The sequence below is a fragment of the Mercenaria mercenaria genome, chromosome 3 (genome assembly GCF_021730395.1).
Source record: "Mercenaria mercenaria strain notata chromosome 3, MADL_Memer_1, whole genome shotgun sequence".
Classification (NCBI taxonomy): domain Eukaryota; kingdom Metazoa; phylum Mollusca; class Bivalvia; order Venerida; family Veneridae; genus Mercenaria; species Mercenaria mercenaria.
Genome location: NC_069363.1, coordinates 59,969,476 through 59,987,230, shown reverse-complemented (window position 1 = coordinate 59,987,230; position 17,755 = coordinate 59,969,476). Strand labels below are relative to the sequence as shown.

General features: G+C 35.9%; 1 protein-coding gene across 1 annotated transcript in view; it reads left to right on the top strand.

Moving 5' to 3' along the window:
* Window positions 1-14,642, top strand: part of LOC123524607 (annexin A6-like) — a 42,851-nt gene extending 28,209 nt beyond the window's left edge. The window contains exons 11-18 of the mRNA XM_053539725.1: window positions 4,529-4,604; window positions 4,730-4,824; window positions 5,063-5,176; window positions 6,076-6,166; window positions 7,772-7,920; window positions 10,911-11,088; window positions 11,488-11,600; window positions 11,956-14,642. Of these exons, the coding sequence (XP_053395700.1) occupies window positions 4,529-4,604; window positions 4,730-4,824; window positions 5,063-5,176; window positions 6,076-6,166; window positions 7,772-7,920; window positions 10,911-11,088; window positions 11,488-11,600; window positions 11,956-12,477 (1,338 nt within the window). The 3' untranslated portion in view covers window positions 12,478-14,642. The remainder of the gene's footprint in view (window positions 1-4,528; window positions 4,605-4,729; window positions 4,825-5,062; window positions 5,177-6,075; window positions 6,167-7,771; window positions 7,921-10,910; window positions 11,089-11,487; window positions 11,601-11,955) is intronic.
* The last annotated feature ends 3,113 nt before the right edge of the window (window positions 14,643-17,755 follow it).

Below are 17,755 nucleotides of genomic sequence, written 5' to 3'. Positions count from 1 at the left end.
TGACAACTATCTAGATAACCCTCGCCTCAAACAGATGCACCAAGTGCAGCCTCGTTCCCAGAATGCACACAAGTGCAGCCTCGTTCCCAGAATGCACAGAATATATTTGCTAACGAGTTCTGCCAGCACAACCTCAAAGCTAGTTCTTTAAATTTACAAAGGAAACTTCGTAGGTCTAGTAATAAGTTTTATAAGATTTCAAGATGTAGAAAAGGGACTTGTTGAAAATATTGTATTATTTCAAGTCACATGTGGTCAGTTTATGGCTGCATATTGAAATATTTGCAATAACTTGGTCGACAAAGATTTTAGGTGACTGCTTCCTTACAGTATTTTGATTTATTATTAAAACATGGCCAGCAGTGACGTAGCCACTTTTCCCTATATGTTTATTGTGGAAGCTTTAAATCCCTTCTTATCAGAAACTGCTTGTCTGATTTTAAAATAGTTCCAGGCTAACATTTTGTCGGTGATCCTTTGCCAAGATGGATCTAATTATTTTGATATGTTAAAAGCATGGTCACCGGAAGTCAACGTTTCCTTCTCCACCATTGGGCTGCTTTTAGGAATTATTTTTTGAAATATTACAATGAAATGTTCCTAAAGTAGCCCAAAAGATGACAGCCAGAGCTAAACATATTAAAACATTCTGAGGTAATATCTTTCAAAATCACTGGTCCATTTTGAAATGATTTCATATAATTGCCCCTTGGATGACCTTCCATTATAGTTGTAAAGAAATCTGGATTGATTGAAAAAAACTGGCTGCCGGCGTAAAGCTAGTTTTCTTTATGATACTTGACGAAGGACTTTCCTTGTCGTGCCCGAAGGCTAGCTCAACCCTTCTGCCAAATATTTATATTTTTCTGGTAGATGTGGGTTCTTTGGGTGCTACACACCTGGGATCACTTATGTTTGTTCCCAGAACAATCACTGAAACAAAGTAATGATTATCTTAGATAATATTTATTACAATAATATAAAATTTATGCATATGCTTTACAATAAGAAGGCAAGTGCAATCAAGCATTTTCATTTATACAATACATTGAAATTCCAAATATACATGTACACTTGATGTCCTAACAATATTACAAGAAATACTAATTTTAGAACAATTTACATCAAAGTCATAAAAACTAATACACTTATAAATAAGTTCTGTAACTAACGAAGTAAAAGTACTAACCTGAAAGAAAGTAATGATTATCTTAGATAATAATTATTACAATAATATAAAATCTATGCATATGCTTTACAATAAGAAGGCAAGTGCAATCAAGCCATTTACACTTGCTCTGGAATTACAATACAAAGACATAGATTAAAGGTTAGTACAATTCAGGTCGGGGTAGACAAGGATAACTGAAATTTATTATGTCAAGTATAGGGTTATAGGATGGAAAATATATACGGATTTATAGTAAAGAATATTTGGGTGAAAATTGTTACACTGAATCTTAAAAGGGGTGTACTCGAATTAATTACAACAAAAACGATTTTAGTAAGCTTTATATTTTATTTAAGAAGATGTAAAACAATTAAATTCAGAACAACACTGTCATGCCCTATGACATACTTCCCCTGCTTTAAGAAATGTCGTCCTCGAAATTTAACTCCCAGAGCTGAAAGAAAAAAAATCTTAAGTGTACAAGTATGTGATAATTAAAAACAATATATAGTATAATTATACTTACCTTCGGTAATTAGTTAATTAGCACTCAAGTACTAGTAGCAACACAAGGCTTAGGTAATGTAGTAATTATACTTACCTTGTATACTTACCTTGATCTAGTTGACAAGTTTTAAGTAATGTAGTAATCATACTTACCTTATATAGGTAAGTATATGTACTATTAAAACATCTAGCTAAATACAGTACACAATATCATGTCAATGGTGTACGTGGTAGCTGGAAAAAACATCAGTGATATCGAGCTCAAATATCATTGAGTTTCCAACAGGTAAGTAGCAATAATATAATACAACAATCATTTGCAGATGCACATTTTACAATTACAGGTAAGTACTTATACTTGATCCACAATTTATCCAAGGTAAGTATCTACCTTATGGTTGTACTTATAACAATGTAATATGTTCTAAGAACATATAGATACATATACTTAGACATTTTAAACATTAACAAAAGTGAAATATACTCATTGTGTACACATACATGTAGTCAACAGAAATAAAACATTACTGACTAAAAGGTACAACTAAAAACAGATATCAATCGTCAGTCACACTGCTGCATCTGATTAATATGTAACAAAGTCCCCTCTGTTCATCCAATAAGGCTTCTGTCTTTTCCTATTCGGTCGCTTAGATGGTGTTGAAGCTGTTTCCGCTGGTGTTTCTGATCTCAGTACATCACGCCGAGTCCTTCTTCCAGGAATTACATATTTCTGCCGATCTTCTACTGGTGTGTGGGAAGGAAACGCACTGTTGGTCTCTTCCGAAGTAGGTGCTGCAGTAGGTGCTGCAGATAAAAGTTCAATGTTGTCTTCCACATCATCGGAAGTGTTACCAGAAGGAAGGTGGTCTTCGGGATCGTAGCCATCTGCAATGGACATGAAGGGAAGGAGAAGATTTCGGTGTAGAATCCTAGATTTCTTATACCGAGCTCCTTCCCTCCTGACCTCGTACACGGGAATGTCATCGTGTACCTTGCGCACAACTACGTATGGTTGCTGCTCCCAACGATCAGCCAACCTCTGTTTTCCTCTGATCGATACATTGCGCACAAGCACAATATCTCCCGGATGTAGGACCGAAGTTCGAGCCTTCTCATCATATAGCGACTTATTGGCTAGTCCTGTAGTCCTCGCAGTTTGGCGGGCTTTGTCATATGCAAGCTTCAGACGGTCGCACAGCTTATTCACGTACTCAGTTTGTGATGCATCTGAAAGATCATCAGCTGGTAGCCCTAGAAAAGCATCAACTACTAAACGAGGATGCCTCCCAAACATTAGAAAATACGGAGAAAACCCCGTACTTTTATGATGGGTTGCATTGTACGCATGTACAAGGGTGGGTACATGCGCCCTCCAGTCGGACTTTTGATACTCCTCTAGGGTACCCAGCATCTTTAGTAACGTCTGATTAAACCGCTCGACCTGTCCGTTACCCATTGCGTGGTAAGGCATGGTTCTTAAGGAGTGGAAATCTTCTCCTATGAATCTGTGGGTCAGTTTTTGTAATAATTTGGCTAACACGTTCCTGGCCGACCACTAAAATTATTAATCTGTTTGAGCTTTGAATTCAGGTGAGTGATTGTCGCTTTTGTTAAATATTTACTACTGAGTGTTAAACTGCATCTTATTTTTGATACAGTTAAGTGTCATTAACGTGTTACATTACAAAACATATTTAGCAGGTTACTTCGCCAGTGAGGTGCATACGCATTCATGAGGAAAGTTAAATTTGCTACGGGCAAATAATTATTTTCATCCGGGGATAAATAATGTAATTAGATGAAAAAATGGCGGAGTACTGTGAATACTACGAAGAAACGCAGGTAAAATTTCATTTATATATGAATAAGTTAATGGCAGTGTTTATTACTATTTATGTGTCCTACATGAATTGTTGATGCGTAGGAAATTATAGACTCGAGAATGTTTACACAGTATATGTACATAGATGAAGTAATTTGATCATTTGATGAAATAACTCGATCATTTTGTCACCAAATGCAACGGAATGTTGATGCTTTAAAACCAAATGATACTTTACTCATTTCTTACTCATTATAAGGTCATAAGATAAGTAACTTCCTATAAATATTACATGCAACATCAATAGAAATACTCATATTTATCTTAATATAATATTGATTAATGAGAAATGTCGTCTGCATAGGTGTTTATATTGACATCGTTAATCATGCAGCATAGCACACATAATATGATTGATTAACATACTTTCAAATGATGCAAAGCTAAAATGTGCTATACAATGTTGGATACGTTCTTGGTGGGTGGGCTAGCTCATTAATAGTTTAATGCATTATTATTTTTATTATTACTTTTTTGGTGTTGATGTCAGATAATGATGGTGATGATGATGCGGTGTTTAATGATGAAGAGCTATATCATTATTATGATAATCATTTTCACCATTATCATTATTATTATCATTATTATCTTCTTTGTAAAATAGGTATGATTGTCCCAAGTCTTGGTCATTTGTTTAGTTTTATCGAATATGATATGTATGTTTTATAATAATATTTAGGCTTTCCTGTCCTTTCATATGTCTGCACATACAACTGTACAGATCAGTCAAGATTAATAAGTAAAAGTGTATTGAAAAGGTCCAATAAACTCATATGTTTATATCTTATTAGTAAACCTGTAGGACGAGCAACTTCATAATTACATAACACCTTAGCTAGGTTACATGATCCAGCGTGTGCTTTGATATGAATACTTCTACTAGGTATTCGCTAATATATAAAATACTTTTACTTTGTAATCTCTAACAGATATAAATACTACAACTTCATATTTTCTTACTTCAGGGAACGGTGTTTCCACGTGACCCTTTTGATCCAGAAGGAGCAGCTGCTGTGCTAAGAAAAGCTATGAAAGGCTTTGGTAAGAGAATGTACCGCCTTGTTGATGTGTACATGTAACACCTTTTAATATTGTTAAACTTGAATGATAGAAAAGGAAAACATGTATATATCAATTAATACGCATCCGTGTATTTTCAAATGCAGGCACAGACGAGGACGCAATAATAGAAGTTATGTCGACCCACACATCTAATCAAATAGGTGAGATAGAGATGGCTTTTAAACAACAGTATGGAAAGGTAATTTGGATGCTTAGTTTTCTTTTCAATCTTTAACGACTATAATTCGATTTTCCTTTACTTTTACATTTCATACACAAGTAACAGCATATGCTCAAGTGTCTTATGTTTAAAGCCTTGCTTGTAAAAACGTAATATCTTATTTTTGTAATTGTATTTGCATTTACCATTATCAATTAAAGTAATTTACGTGTGACTCGGCTAGAGAGGCAGACACTTTTTTTCTTTTTTTATTCAGGATCTTAGAAAAGATCTCAAATCAGAGATCAATGGTAGGTTTCAAGACCTTGTTCTGGCACTTCTCGAAGACCCTCTTGTATATGATGTGAAAGAAATCCATAATGCAATCAAGGTAATAAACATTAATCTATTGACAATTTATGTTATTCCAATATATCTCTTGGTACTTTCTGATCACATTAAGCTTTTTCTTGCTGAGAAAGAACGTTGTTCCCAAGAATCTATTTCAATATTTTTTTATTCTAATCCTTCCAGCACAAACAGCAATGCGTTATTACATATCAAATTAGCACATTAGATTGATTTATTGTCTCCAAAGCATTCAGTAGGTCACGTGATTGAAAGCATTTAATTAGTTTATATTTGAATTACAATTCGCATGCATTTGTGCTGAATGCATGCATTATTCTTTACACTGACGGTGTCGGTCCAGTATCATTTCTCATTCTTTGCTATGTAGAACGACAAGAGTTGTGAATTTCGCAACAAAATTACAACAATGGCAGCTCTGTATTTCTGAAATTTAACATTGTACAAGTAAATCAAGACCAGAAAACAACTGTCACGAACAATGAACTGTTTAGCTATACTTCACTGTTTACAATCACTGTTCACATTTTCATACACATCCGTCAAGGCCGACTGGTCCGGAATACCTTTTTTAATCCTTTCAACACAGATATATAGTTCTACAGTCAACAGACAAAACAACATCAGAAATGATATAAAATGACAAATTGTCAATAAATATATTTGAAATGTAACTAGTCAATATACGGATGGCTTCAAATTAGAGACTTCACAATTTCTATGATACAATGACCAGGAAATCCTTCAATACAGGGGTGACACTTGAACTACAAATGGCTCCTACCACCAAACAAATGTAACGGGACACTGAATACAAATTGTAATGGTTCATTGTATTTAAAACATTCCAAAATATTTCTACATTCCAGTCGAAGAGAAGCAATTTTATGATCAACTGAAATATGACACTATATTTTGCAGGGTTTAGGGACAGACGAGAAAGTTATTTTGGAAATACTATTAACAAGTGATAATGAAGAAATAGAAGAGCGTAAAGAAGAATACAAAAAACGTAAGTTTACAAAAGACAACATAAATCTTAAATGTTCCCATTAAATCGCCGTACGAGTTAATGAATTTTTAGTGCAATCATGAAACCATTACACTTTTTAATCGGAACACCAGTAACATTCTCAACAGTTACAGAACCACAGGTTAATCAGTGTTACTAATAAGGAACGCAGTTTATTTGGTATCACACATGCATTGCCGATTATGAGAAGCCCTATTGCTTTCGGATCACTGACAGCAAATATGTGGGGCACACCATCACTGGAATCACTGACATCAATTAAAAAGAGGTGTTAGAGCTTTGGTTCCACAGACAAATTGGTTTTAGAAAGCGTTATTTCTTCGGTATCACCATTTTCGCATTTTGGATGTTGAGCATAGTTCCCTGGTCTCGGGTACTATGCTAAACATCTTATGAATGAGAATGCAGTGTAACGAATCAATGACATTCCGATTGTGTGTAGCGATAATTTTCAGGAAACGCTCACAAACATACTATATGAAACGCATTTTAGTGATATCACAGACATACTGGTTACAAAAGGCTTTTTCTTTGAAGTCTCTGACAAATCGATTATATGAAGTGTTACCATATATCTTGCTATAAACAGTAACACCATAACACAGGGCAGAAAACTGCAACTAAAGCCAATAGATTGAAGCAAGCACAAATTACACAGGATAAAACCTTGTAACCAAGGCTATTAACCAGGAGAGGGCGCAATAACTGTTATTGGACCGCCATGTGTGCATGACATCATTTTACCGTGTGACGTCGCGTTTAAAATTCGTTCTTTCTGATAACCACTCCACACACGCATTTGCCATTTAATGAATATAAATTATATTAACGGTATCACCCACATATCTATTACCGTTTTGTATATGAAGTGTTTTCTCCCTTTGTAAAACTCTCATTATGGTTGTGTTATTTCTTTGGAATCACTGACCCCGTTATGCTGTTAAAAATATGGCTTAGTTTAGTTTAAATATATTGAAAACACATGAAATCACTGACATGCAGATTATACGAGCAATTTTTATCAACATCACAAACGAAGTGCTAGTTCTTTTGGTGTCACCAAGCGGGAGCTTGTTAAGTGTGCGGATTGCAATTATATATTCGTAATACTTAACACGTCGTTCATAAAACGGATATTTTCATCGGTATCATTGGCGCAAACAAATCTAGTTCTAATAATTAATTAATCAAGTCAGATAGCAAAACATGAATATTTGAGGGCTGAATGCAAACCTGTCCTAAACCCTTCTTTTTAATGAGAAGTTTACGTTCAACCTTCGATATAACTCAGCTTCTATCTTTTATAAGAACTATATTGGCATTTTAAATGTACCCGGAGAGCTTTACGGATCTTTTTTAAAATTTGTGTAAATTTATTCATAATCCGTGGTCATTCTTGTGGTCAAAATAATCATTTGACAGGAAATATACAATTGCAAATATTTTGTCCACACTTTCCTGTAATCTTCTGCATTATTTAAGAGCCCCGTGAGACCTTTGGATATGAAATATCATTACAAAATTTACTGTTAATACTTTTACGGCAGTGTTTTCTGAATGAAAAACCTGTTTTTTTGTTTACAGAATTCGGGTCTGATCTTGAAAAGGACATTATGAAAGACACAAGTGGACACTTCCGACGTTTACTTGTGTCTGTGTTAACTGCCTACAGAGATGAGAGCAATGAGGTAGACGAGGATCTAGCTATTAAGGAAGCAACAGAACTTTTCAAGGTAAATTGTATATAAGATTATGTATAACGCATCCACCTTTCCCGATGATCCAAGATTTAAAAATAATACAGGGTTTAGAGTGACGTCGGCACAGTTTAAGTCAAACGGCGGCTTTTCATGCTTTAAGCTGTGGTAGAAGACGACCTCGTGTGCCTCTCCAGCCATTGTTTAAGTCATGGGCAGGCATAGTAGATCAACCGATTTTCCATAAGGCAATTGAATATTTTCCTCACAGCAAGAATTCTACACCTTAAGCGAGTTATCGAATCCACATCGGTGTGGACCTGTCTTCCAAAACTCTAAATGCCGCTTTTACATATTTTGTTTTTCATAGATGCGGCTTTAGAGTTTTGGACCAGGCCTACTAAGTCGTCCAACTTTTCATCGCAAACGTAGTCAAACTGAAATTCTGAACGGAAACGTATGGGTATTTTAATAAAGTAATTACTTCTACATCATTTAACACCATTTACCTAATTCTGCAAGCAAATCTTGCAGTATAATCGTCGATTTTTACAAGTCACTTTCAGATCTGCATCATTTCGGAGGCCATTGTTGAAGAGCTACGTGGAGATACGTATGGCAGTTTTTTTCTTATTTTATTCAGTAACTATATGCCGTAAACTGAGACTGATAGTAGTGTTTTTTAATCGCCAAGGGAAGCATTAATTCTTCTTTTTAGATATATAATTTTTATATCTTTGTAAAGAGAAAAGAATGACGAACACTTCAATAGGATAATAAATATTGTGTGTTCATTCTAATAAAAACAATATTTGTTCAAACTTTTTTTCCTTCTTTGTTTCTATTAGAAAATATCAACCTGATAAAAATCGATATCGCCCAGCCAGGTGATTTCAAGGGGGATAATTTTACCGATAAGGCGGCAAATTTTACCGAATTGTTGATCATGTTGACGTGTGGGTACCAGTGTTGAAATATCCATAGAAATCTCGTTTTCGCTTATTTTTCTTTGAAACTACTACAGACCATTGCAGATACTATAGACTACATAAAGACGCCTTTCCGATCCTATGCACCTGTCGCTTTCCACGCCAGATGTAGTGAAAATCGGCCAAAGCACCCAAATTTTATAGACCAAAAATAGCCTAACCGTGCCTCACTTTGAACTCTGCCATTCATCCATTTCTATTTTTAAATCCAATTTCGTAGCATATATTTATAGTACGAACATAGTTGCATACCCAGGTGGTGTGGAATGTGTCTGCCAACCACCACTTTATTTCCCTAATTTTCATTTGAAAAAGGTGGATGGATGACAGTCACGCGTCTGGCCGACTTTTTGTTCTGATATTTATGTTTTAACCTCAACCGGAAGTACGGAGCTAGGAATTTTAAAACACCCGCCATGTAGAATCATTAACCGTTCCACATTCCCCAGATATATTAAAGAATTAATAATGATAAATAACCAGTAAGAGAGATATGCCTTTATATCTACCCTGTCCTGTTTATACAGGAAATCGACCGAGGCCAAAACTACGAAACCGCTCCCCTGCCACCTACAGGCAAGTTCGAAATTGTCAGGTATTTCTGCCTGCAATTATGGGTTTGTTTGATGCGTATAATATGGCACAATGGTAGATCTTACCATAGATTAACGGATTAAAAAGTACTGTTGCCGATTTCTTTAATATATACAAACGCGAGCGTGTCAGATTCTGACACGATTATTGGTATGATTTCCCTACGGAGTACACTTCAGCGCTCCCGTCCAAATCCAGCATATAAACCGGGTGCGCTGAAGTATCTTAAGCTAACATCGGTGAAGGCCAAGCGATATGAAGTCAGGCACTTTTATCATTCTGGCGCAGAGGCATCTACCAATTAACACCGGACCGTTAACATTTTCTTATCAATAGCTGTTAATGAGACATAACAAAATCAATTCAAACATTGCACTGTCGTTTGGAGAATATCCGCTGGCGCCGTAATGGTGTTCAGTATTGAATAACGCACGTTGAAAAATCTTATTGTGTTGAAGTTTACTTTAAAATGCTATATAAGCCATGCCATGGGAAAACCAACATAGTGGCTTTGCGACCAGCATGGATCCAGACCAGCCTGCGCATCTGCGCAGTCTGGTCAGGATCCATGCTGTTCGCTAACGGTTTCTCTAATTGCAATAGTCTTTAAAAGTGAACAGCATGGATCCTGACCAGACTGCGCGGATGCGCAGGCTGGTCTAGATCCATGCTGGTCGCAAAGCCAGTATGTTGGTTTCCCCATGGCGCGGCTCATTTAGTATTTGTCTACTGGAATTCTGTATAAGCCGGTGTTAGGGGGCACTTTTATCATTCTGGCGCAGAGGCATCTACCAATTAACACCGGACCGTTAACATTTTCTTATCAATAGCTGTTAATGAGACATAACAAAATCAATTCAAACATTGCACTGTCGTTTGGAGAATATCCGCTGGCGCCGTAATGGTGTTCAGTATTGAATAACGCACGTTGAAAAATCTTATTGTGTTGAAGTTTACTTTAAAATGCTATATGAGCCATGCCATGGGAAAACCAACATAGTGGCTTTGCGACCAGCATGGATCCAGACCAGCCTGCGCATCTACGTAGTCTGGTCAGGATCCATGCTGTTCGCTAACGGTTTCTCTAATTGCAATAGTCTTTAAAAGTGAACAGCATGGATCCTGACCAGACTGCGGGGATCCATGTTGGTCGCAAAGCCACTATGTTGGTATTCTCATGGCGCGGCTCAAATTATTGTGTTGAACCATATACGTAGGCTCTTCTGTGGGCTTTTGAATGCCTACCTTACAAGATTAAGATCGAGTGTATCGTGTTATTTTCATTAGACAAGAATCGGGTTAATTTTGGTTACGCTTTGTTTCAAGCGACTCAAATGTAACCACCAAATAAAATCGAATTAATAAAAATTTAACTTGCACGAAAGAGATATGTATCATGCATTCATTTTCAGAAGTCTAACTATCTGAAATTTCCTTTCAAAGGCTGGGGCAGACAAAATTGGTACAGACGAGTCCACATTCAATCGAATATTTTGCACCCGCAATGAGTTACAGTTATTGGCAACATTTAATGCATACAAATGTATTTACGGGAAAGACATTGAAGAGGTGATTAAGAAAGAATTAAGTGGATCAATACAAGACGGTCTTATAGCCATAGGTAATCTACCAAATTTACGTGTTTTCCAGTGAAAAGCCATTTTGGGGATATCAGTTTGTCTTTTCTCTTTGACATGATAATCAAACAATTGTCGCATTGTCTTGCGTAAGAACATATGGAAGTTTACAATTCCGATCTGAATTAAAGAAACATTTAAATACGAAATAGTCAGCAATTATGAATTATAATTAAAGACGATTTTTTCTTTTTCCTATTTTTATTCTGTACAGTATCGATGTTTTTGTATGCGCAGCACATTTATAGTGTCAAATTTTCAATGTTACCATGTTCTCTATAACACTCACTACCTATGTAGTTGATGATGTTAACAAATTAATATGAGCATTTCCATTTAGCTATAAACTGCCATGACATAAGTCATTTTTTTTTCATTTTCAGTGCGTATTGTACGCAATACACCAGCTTATTTCGCAGAAAGATTGTATAAAAGTATGAAAGGTATCGGATCGAAAGATAACGATCTAATACGGCTTGTGGTAACAAGAAGAGAGGTAATTTCAATTTTTGTTGTGCTTATGGGATTGTAAGTCACACTGACATAATATATGTCATATGTCATCTTTTAGAGGAAGCTCTCATGAATTTTTAAGGCCTTTTGCCACCAACTTTCCGTAAATCAAGGTTTGAACCCGTAAAAGTAAGGAGCAAGTACATTGAAGCCAACAAACATAACCACAAAGGCCTATCAAACCAAGCCTTTAATATACATAACAGTGTCATGAAATTATATGTTTGAACCGAACTGACAAATAATTCTGCAACTTATACAAATTTTGTACTTTTAAAGTGGTATTGCTTTCTTACTCATGTTTGTTTTTTTCTACTTGTTTATGATTTATCTTACAGTTAGATATGGAGCAAATCAAATACGAATTTTTGAAAATGTACGGTAAACCACTGGAGAGCTTCATAAAAAGTGATACAAGCGGAGATTACCGAAAGTTACTGCTTGCCTTGTGTAAAGAGACAGACCCAAGTATTGCTGTTAGTATGAAGAAACTTTCAATGAGCCAGAGTGTGACACAAGTGAAGACCAAGTCCACCAAGGGTAAAAAGACCAAGTCCAAAAAGGGTAAAAAGATTAAAAAGAAATTAAAGAAAATCAAAGGGGATAGTAGTGAAAGTGGAGAAAGTGAAGATGATGGATCTGAAGAAGAGGAAAACGAGGAGGAACAAGAAGAGGAAGAAGAACAACAAGAAGAGGAGGAGGAAGAAAATCAGGAGGAGGCAGAGGAGGAGGCAGAGGAGGAGGAAGGGCAAGCAGACGAGGAAGAGGAAGGAGAAGAGGAGGAAGAAGAAGAAGAAGAGGAGGAGGAGGAGGAGGAGGAAGAAGAAGAAGAAGCAGAAGCAGAAGCAGACGAAGACTAAAGGATATTTTAATATTCATCTGGTCGAAAATATATTATCTATTAAAATCAAATCGTTGTCAATAAAGAACATAATACAGAGTGCTGGTATAGTTAATGAACTACGAACAAACAACTGTCTTATAAACTTGATTCAGCATAATATAAAATTTTGAAAATTTTTAAGTTATAATTTATTATGCACATCGAAAGCTGCGTAAAACTCGTATAAATGAGGAAGGTATCTTCAACATTTTCTATTGTTTTTTTTTCGTCTACCCTGGTATATGAGTGCAGCAAATTTCCCCGGTGCTGGTTTGTTTCGGTTTACTTTAGGTACTTTTCTCTTTTATGAAGTTGTTAACAAGATCATTCTCTGTTTTTACATTATGCGTCTTTTGTAATAACTACTTGTGCCAGGAAGTCGTCTCTGCACCTTTTACTTTGGAGTACATTGTATTGTAAAAGTTTAAGTGTAGTTTGCTGCATCATTAACCTTTATTATTATTATTATTATTGTTATCATTATTATTATTCAAGATTTACATAGCGCCATTTTCATGATAAACATGTTCAAAGGCGCTTTACATATAGCAAAACGCAGCCACACATGGCGCGAAATTCATTCTCTACTAGTACAGACACAAAGCAATCTGACCATAGGAACAGAGTGAGACAAAGCCCCCAGAACAGAGAGAGAGAGAGAGAGAGAGAGAGAGAGAGAGAGAGAGAGAGAGAGAGATCCTTTTTAGATACAGGCTTGTACGGTTAACTTAGCCTAGCTCCTTTCGAATATACAGTCTGGTTCTTTAACGTGCCCGATGTATAGCACCGATATACGCGAAGCCGTCTTTCATGGGAAGAACCAGTAAAGGCCTTTTAGTTAGGTGGGAGACACTCAAGAGCATCTCAGAAATTCCCAGTGCCTGGACCGGGATTCGAACTTCGGACCTCTGGATTGACAGTCAAGCGTGTTACCACTAGACCACCGATTTCAACTCCTTAGTTGTAAATTTGCAGCTAACTGTTCCAGCACGATGTGCAAGTATATTCCTCCATTTGTCTGTTTTGTCCTCGTTGTATTTATATTTTTAATTTTTTTTCTATTTATTTTTATGTATATGTGTATGTTAATTATGAACATATCAACACATACACTGATGTATAGTTCCAGTGAGGGAGTGGAGGGGATGACAGCATTCTTAGAATGTGGGTAACCCATTTTGATCATTTCTTATTGTTTATAGGTTATGTATATTCCCTGTGTTGTTTATATTTACAGATATTTAAGAACTGATGCCCTTCTTTGTGTATATAGGTTATTTGCTGGTCGTATTAGAATATATATTTTGTTTCTTTGTTAATTGTCCTCTCTAGAAAATCAGTTATGAATTGAGCAACTTACCCAAAATTTCATTCAGCTGAAATTTTCTTTAACAACATAATTATCTGAAGCAACAATCATCTTAGATAGGTAGTGAGTGTTTTGAGTGTTCAAGTGCAATGTGACGACCGTAAAATACTCTCTCTCTCTGTACTTAGACTCAGTGATGTTATATATTTGAGCCGTGCCATGAGAAAACCAACAGTGGCTTTGCGTCCAGCATGGATCCAGACCAGCCTGCGCATCCGCGCACTCTGGTCAGGATCCATGCTGTTCGCTAACGGTTTCTCTAATTGCAGTAGGCTTTGAATACGAACAGCATGGATCCTGACCAGACTGCGCAGATGCGCAGACTTGTCTGGATCCATGCTGGTCGCAAAGCCACTATGTTGGTTTTCCCATGGCGCGGCTCATTTAGTATTTGTCTACTGGAATTCTGCTTAAGCCGGTGTTAGGGGGCGGGAATGTTTAACTCGGTCAAACCGAGTGTTCTTTTATTCTGCTTGATATTTCTCAGTGTCATTTTCTTCATTTTTAAGTACATTATTTTATGCAAGTCTGGGATAACTTGTCATTGTATATTAAAGAATATACACCTTTGCATGTCTTTAAACGAAATGGAAAATACATTTAGTTGATTTACATCGACACGTGTGTGTCTGTCAAAAATTAATTATCAGTTTTGTTGCTTTTTAACAATATCTTAGTGGTAATATTTCTGTATACTTGGTATACACAATACTTGTGTCTTAGTATATTACCTTTATCAAATAAAGATTTTATTATTATTATCACCAATACAAGTATCACTTTTATTTTCTTTTAGATTTTATTTACTATCATGTGCCGCGTGGCGGCTGTTGAATGATTCCTTGTATACTAGATTCGGTGTTGTGTCATTAACTAGTCTTCATCGTGGAATCCGTTCAATTATATTATCGTAGAGTTAAGCTTGTGTTTAAAAGAAGCGGGGTGTGGGGTTCGTGACTGGAGTATTGCACATATCTCTAATGAATAGATTCAGTGAAATCAAGTCTTCTGTTATTTTGCTTGGTTGTATGTTGTGCTTCCAAAGGATCTTTTCTTAATTTTCATTAATTTATAAGATCTTTTTTATCAATGAAACATATTTCCAGAAATAGGTTACAAACCTTGCACAGTACTTTGTGTTTTGAAGGAATGAATCACTGCAATTATAATTTATATCTATACTTTAGTAAAAGTCTGTAACAAATTATTCATGTGTCCATAACATCGTTTCATAGACAAAACTGTACAGGCAGTTAGGCAGTGTTACTAGACATCCGCATGAAGAAGCCACCTGTATTTTCTACTAGAAAGGCCCATTATTTTCATAAGATTCACTGAATAAGGTATTGTAGGAGAGATAGGAGATTTATTTCAAAAATCATATATTTGATTCAAAAATTGGTGATATTGAAAATCAGATAGCCAGTATTTGTCTGCTAAATATCTTTAACCTCGGAAGTAATTTCCAGTTAGTTGACACAATGAAGGTTATAAAAGCCCGTATATTGGATTTCGATTGGCATAGTTTTAACAGATATATTATTGCATATGTACATTGTATTACAGTAATTGGTTTTGTTTAAACAAACCAGTAAATCTAAGATGTTGTAGATGTTGTATTTTAAACATAATCAGGCGATATGGTCCAAACGAGTGTATATCAAAATCCCCTTGATCAAAAAAATCCCCTCCACTGAAAAATGACTGGGTGTTACAAAATCCCCTTCATACTTTTGCAGGGGGTATCATAATCCCCTCTGTGATTTTCATTATAGATATATAGATACCAGTGCTCCAAATTAAATTATGTTTGGTAAAGGCATTGTATTTACGTGTGCTTTTAAATTGTGTATAGTTTTATTTGAACTTGATGAAATAAGTAAAAATCACAGAGGGGATTATGATACCCCCTGCAAAAGTATGAAGGGGATTTTGAAACACCCTGTCATTTTTCAGTGTAGGGGATTTTGATCAAGGGGATTTTGATTGTCTCCCGGTCCAAACATTAGTGCAGAGTGTCATTATAAAAGCAAACAGGACGGGTAGACCAGCTTTAAAACACGCATAGATCATCATGCTAAAAGCTTTTTTGAAGCTGTTCTATTCCTAGAACCAATAAATAATTAAACTATATGTTTTTCTTCGCTATTAAGTTTAAAGACGGATTAATATGTCTTGTCTGTATATCGGTACTAAATATTCTTGAACATTATGATGCTTGTGAAGAACAAGAAAAGACTGCGTTTACGAGGATGATGAAGCTGTGGACTGCTCTGGTTAGCCAGTCAGGTATAACACTCAAATGTTTAACACAAAGCCGACATCGTCAGTAGCAACATGCCCTACACCCAAAATTATGAATACGCCGAGGAAGCTTTTCAAGTATGTTACATCAGTCAAAAAGAAAAAAAAAACCCCATAAAACATTATGCTGCCTCTGAAAAGTGGTTTCATAGGAAACACTCAAGGAATGTAACTATTCACATTGCCGGTATCAGTGTAAAAAGCATGCACTGAGTAGAATGAAAGAAACAAATGTTACATATAATGGATAATGTGGTCGTTTGAGAGACAGATTACAGAAACATTTCACTAGTAGTTTGTGCCAGAGTTCAGTAAATAAAACGTGTTGACGAAAGATGGTCAACCTGTTATAAAAAAGCAAGTAGCAGGAATTTATACGTTTAAAATCAACGGGTCTGCAAAAACTATTTTCTTAAAACATTGGATATTGTAGTACACGTGGCATCTAATAATTGAAGTTGGCGGTTATTTTGACGGAAATGGAGGACGTGCAAAGTACCCATAACTAACAAAATTTTAGACGTAGTATGACAGCATACTGGATCCTTCCCCAGTGTGGCTTCACATTATGTTAGGCAGCAATCAAAACACAAGTATTTCGGTAAAAACAAACAGCAGTGGAAATATTAATGAATAGACATGTATATTCAATGAAGTTAAATCCTTCATTCAGTTCATGTCCTTGAGATAAACTAATCTAAATATTATAAAACCATGTAGAATCTTCTATTAGCTTAATAGAGATCTACGGATCGCGGGCTACTAGTTCGATCCCGGCAGAATCAATAAAATCTGTAAAAAGAGCCTTTGGCGGCATAGGATGCAAACCAAGCAGAATTATAAAAGACTCTGTTTGACTGAGTTTGTTCATGGGGTAATGGAATGTACAACACTTCTCGCGCCCCTTAGCACTGCTTAAGCGGAACTCTATTAAACATCTATTGAATAGACTCCATAATACCAAAGGACCAGATAATATAACAACACTGAATTCATGTACGGGGAGACGTTTTACAGCCACCACACGGCACTAACAGATTACTGTTGTGACAGTTAATAATATCTGTAAAAAAAATGACAGCATAGAATTCAACCAAACAGAATAATAGCAAACCCAGTTTGATTGAGTCTGTTCATGAGAGGTAATCGAATGTGCAACAATTATCACGCCCCATAGCACCGGCTTAAGCGGAACTCTATTACACACACAATGATCCCAAAGGACCACAAAATGTAACAACACTGTATGTTGTTAAAACATTCGGGAATATTAAACAAACAGGTAACAAAAATGTTTGAATTCGGCAACACACGAATGAAATGCAACACCATGCACGCTGCAATCGAGTTTGATCAAAAAGGTATGCAATTAATGTACCAAGTCAGAGGAAAACTGTCAAAAAACATGACCAGACATGACAAACCAAACACTGTTGCGCCAATAAAATGCAGGGACTTTTTGAAACATGTTATCATTATTTCATTTTATAAATATAATCCAGACAGGTTGTCTGATGTTCAGTTTTATTTTATAATCCAGGCAGGTTGTCTGATGTACATTTTTTTTTAAATGGCTTTCGGC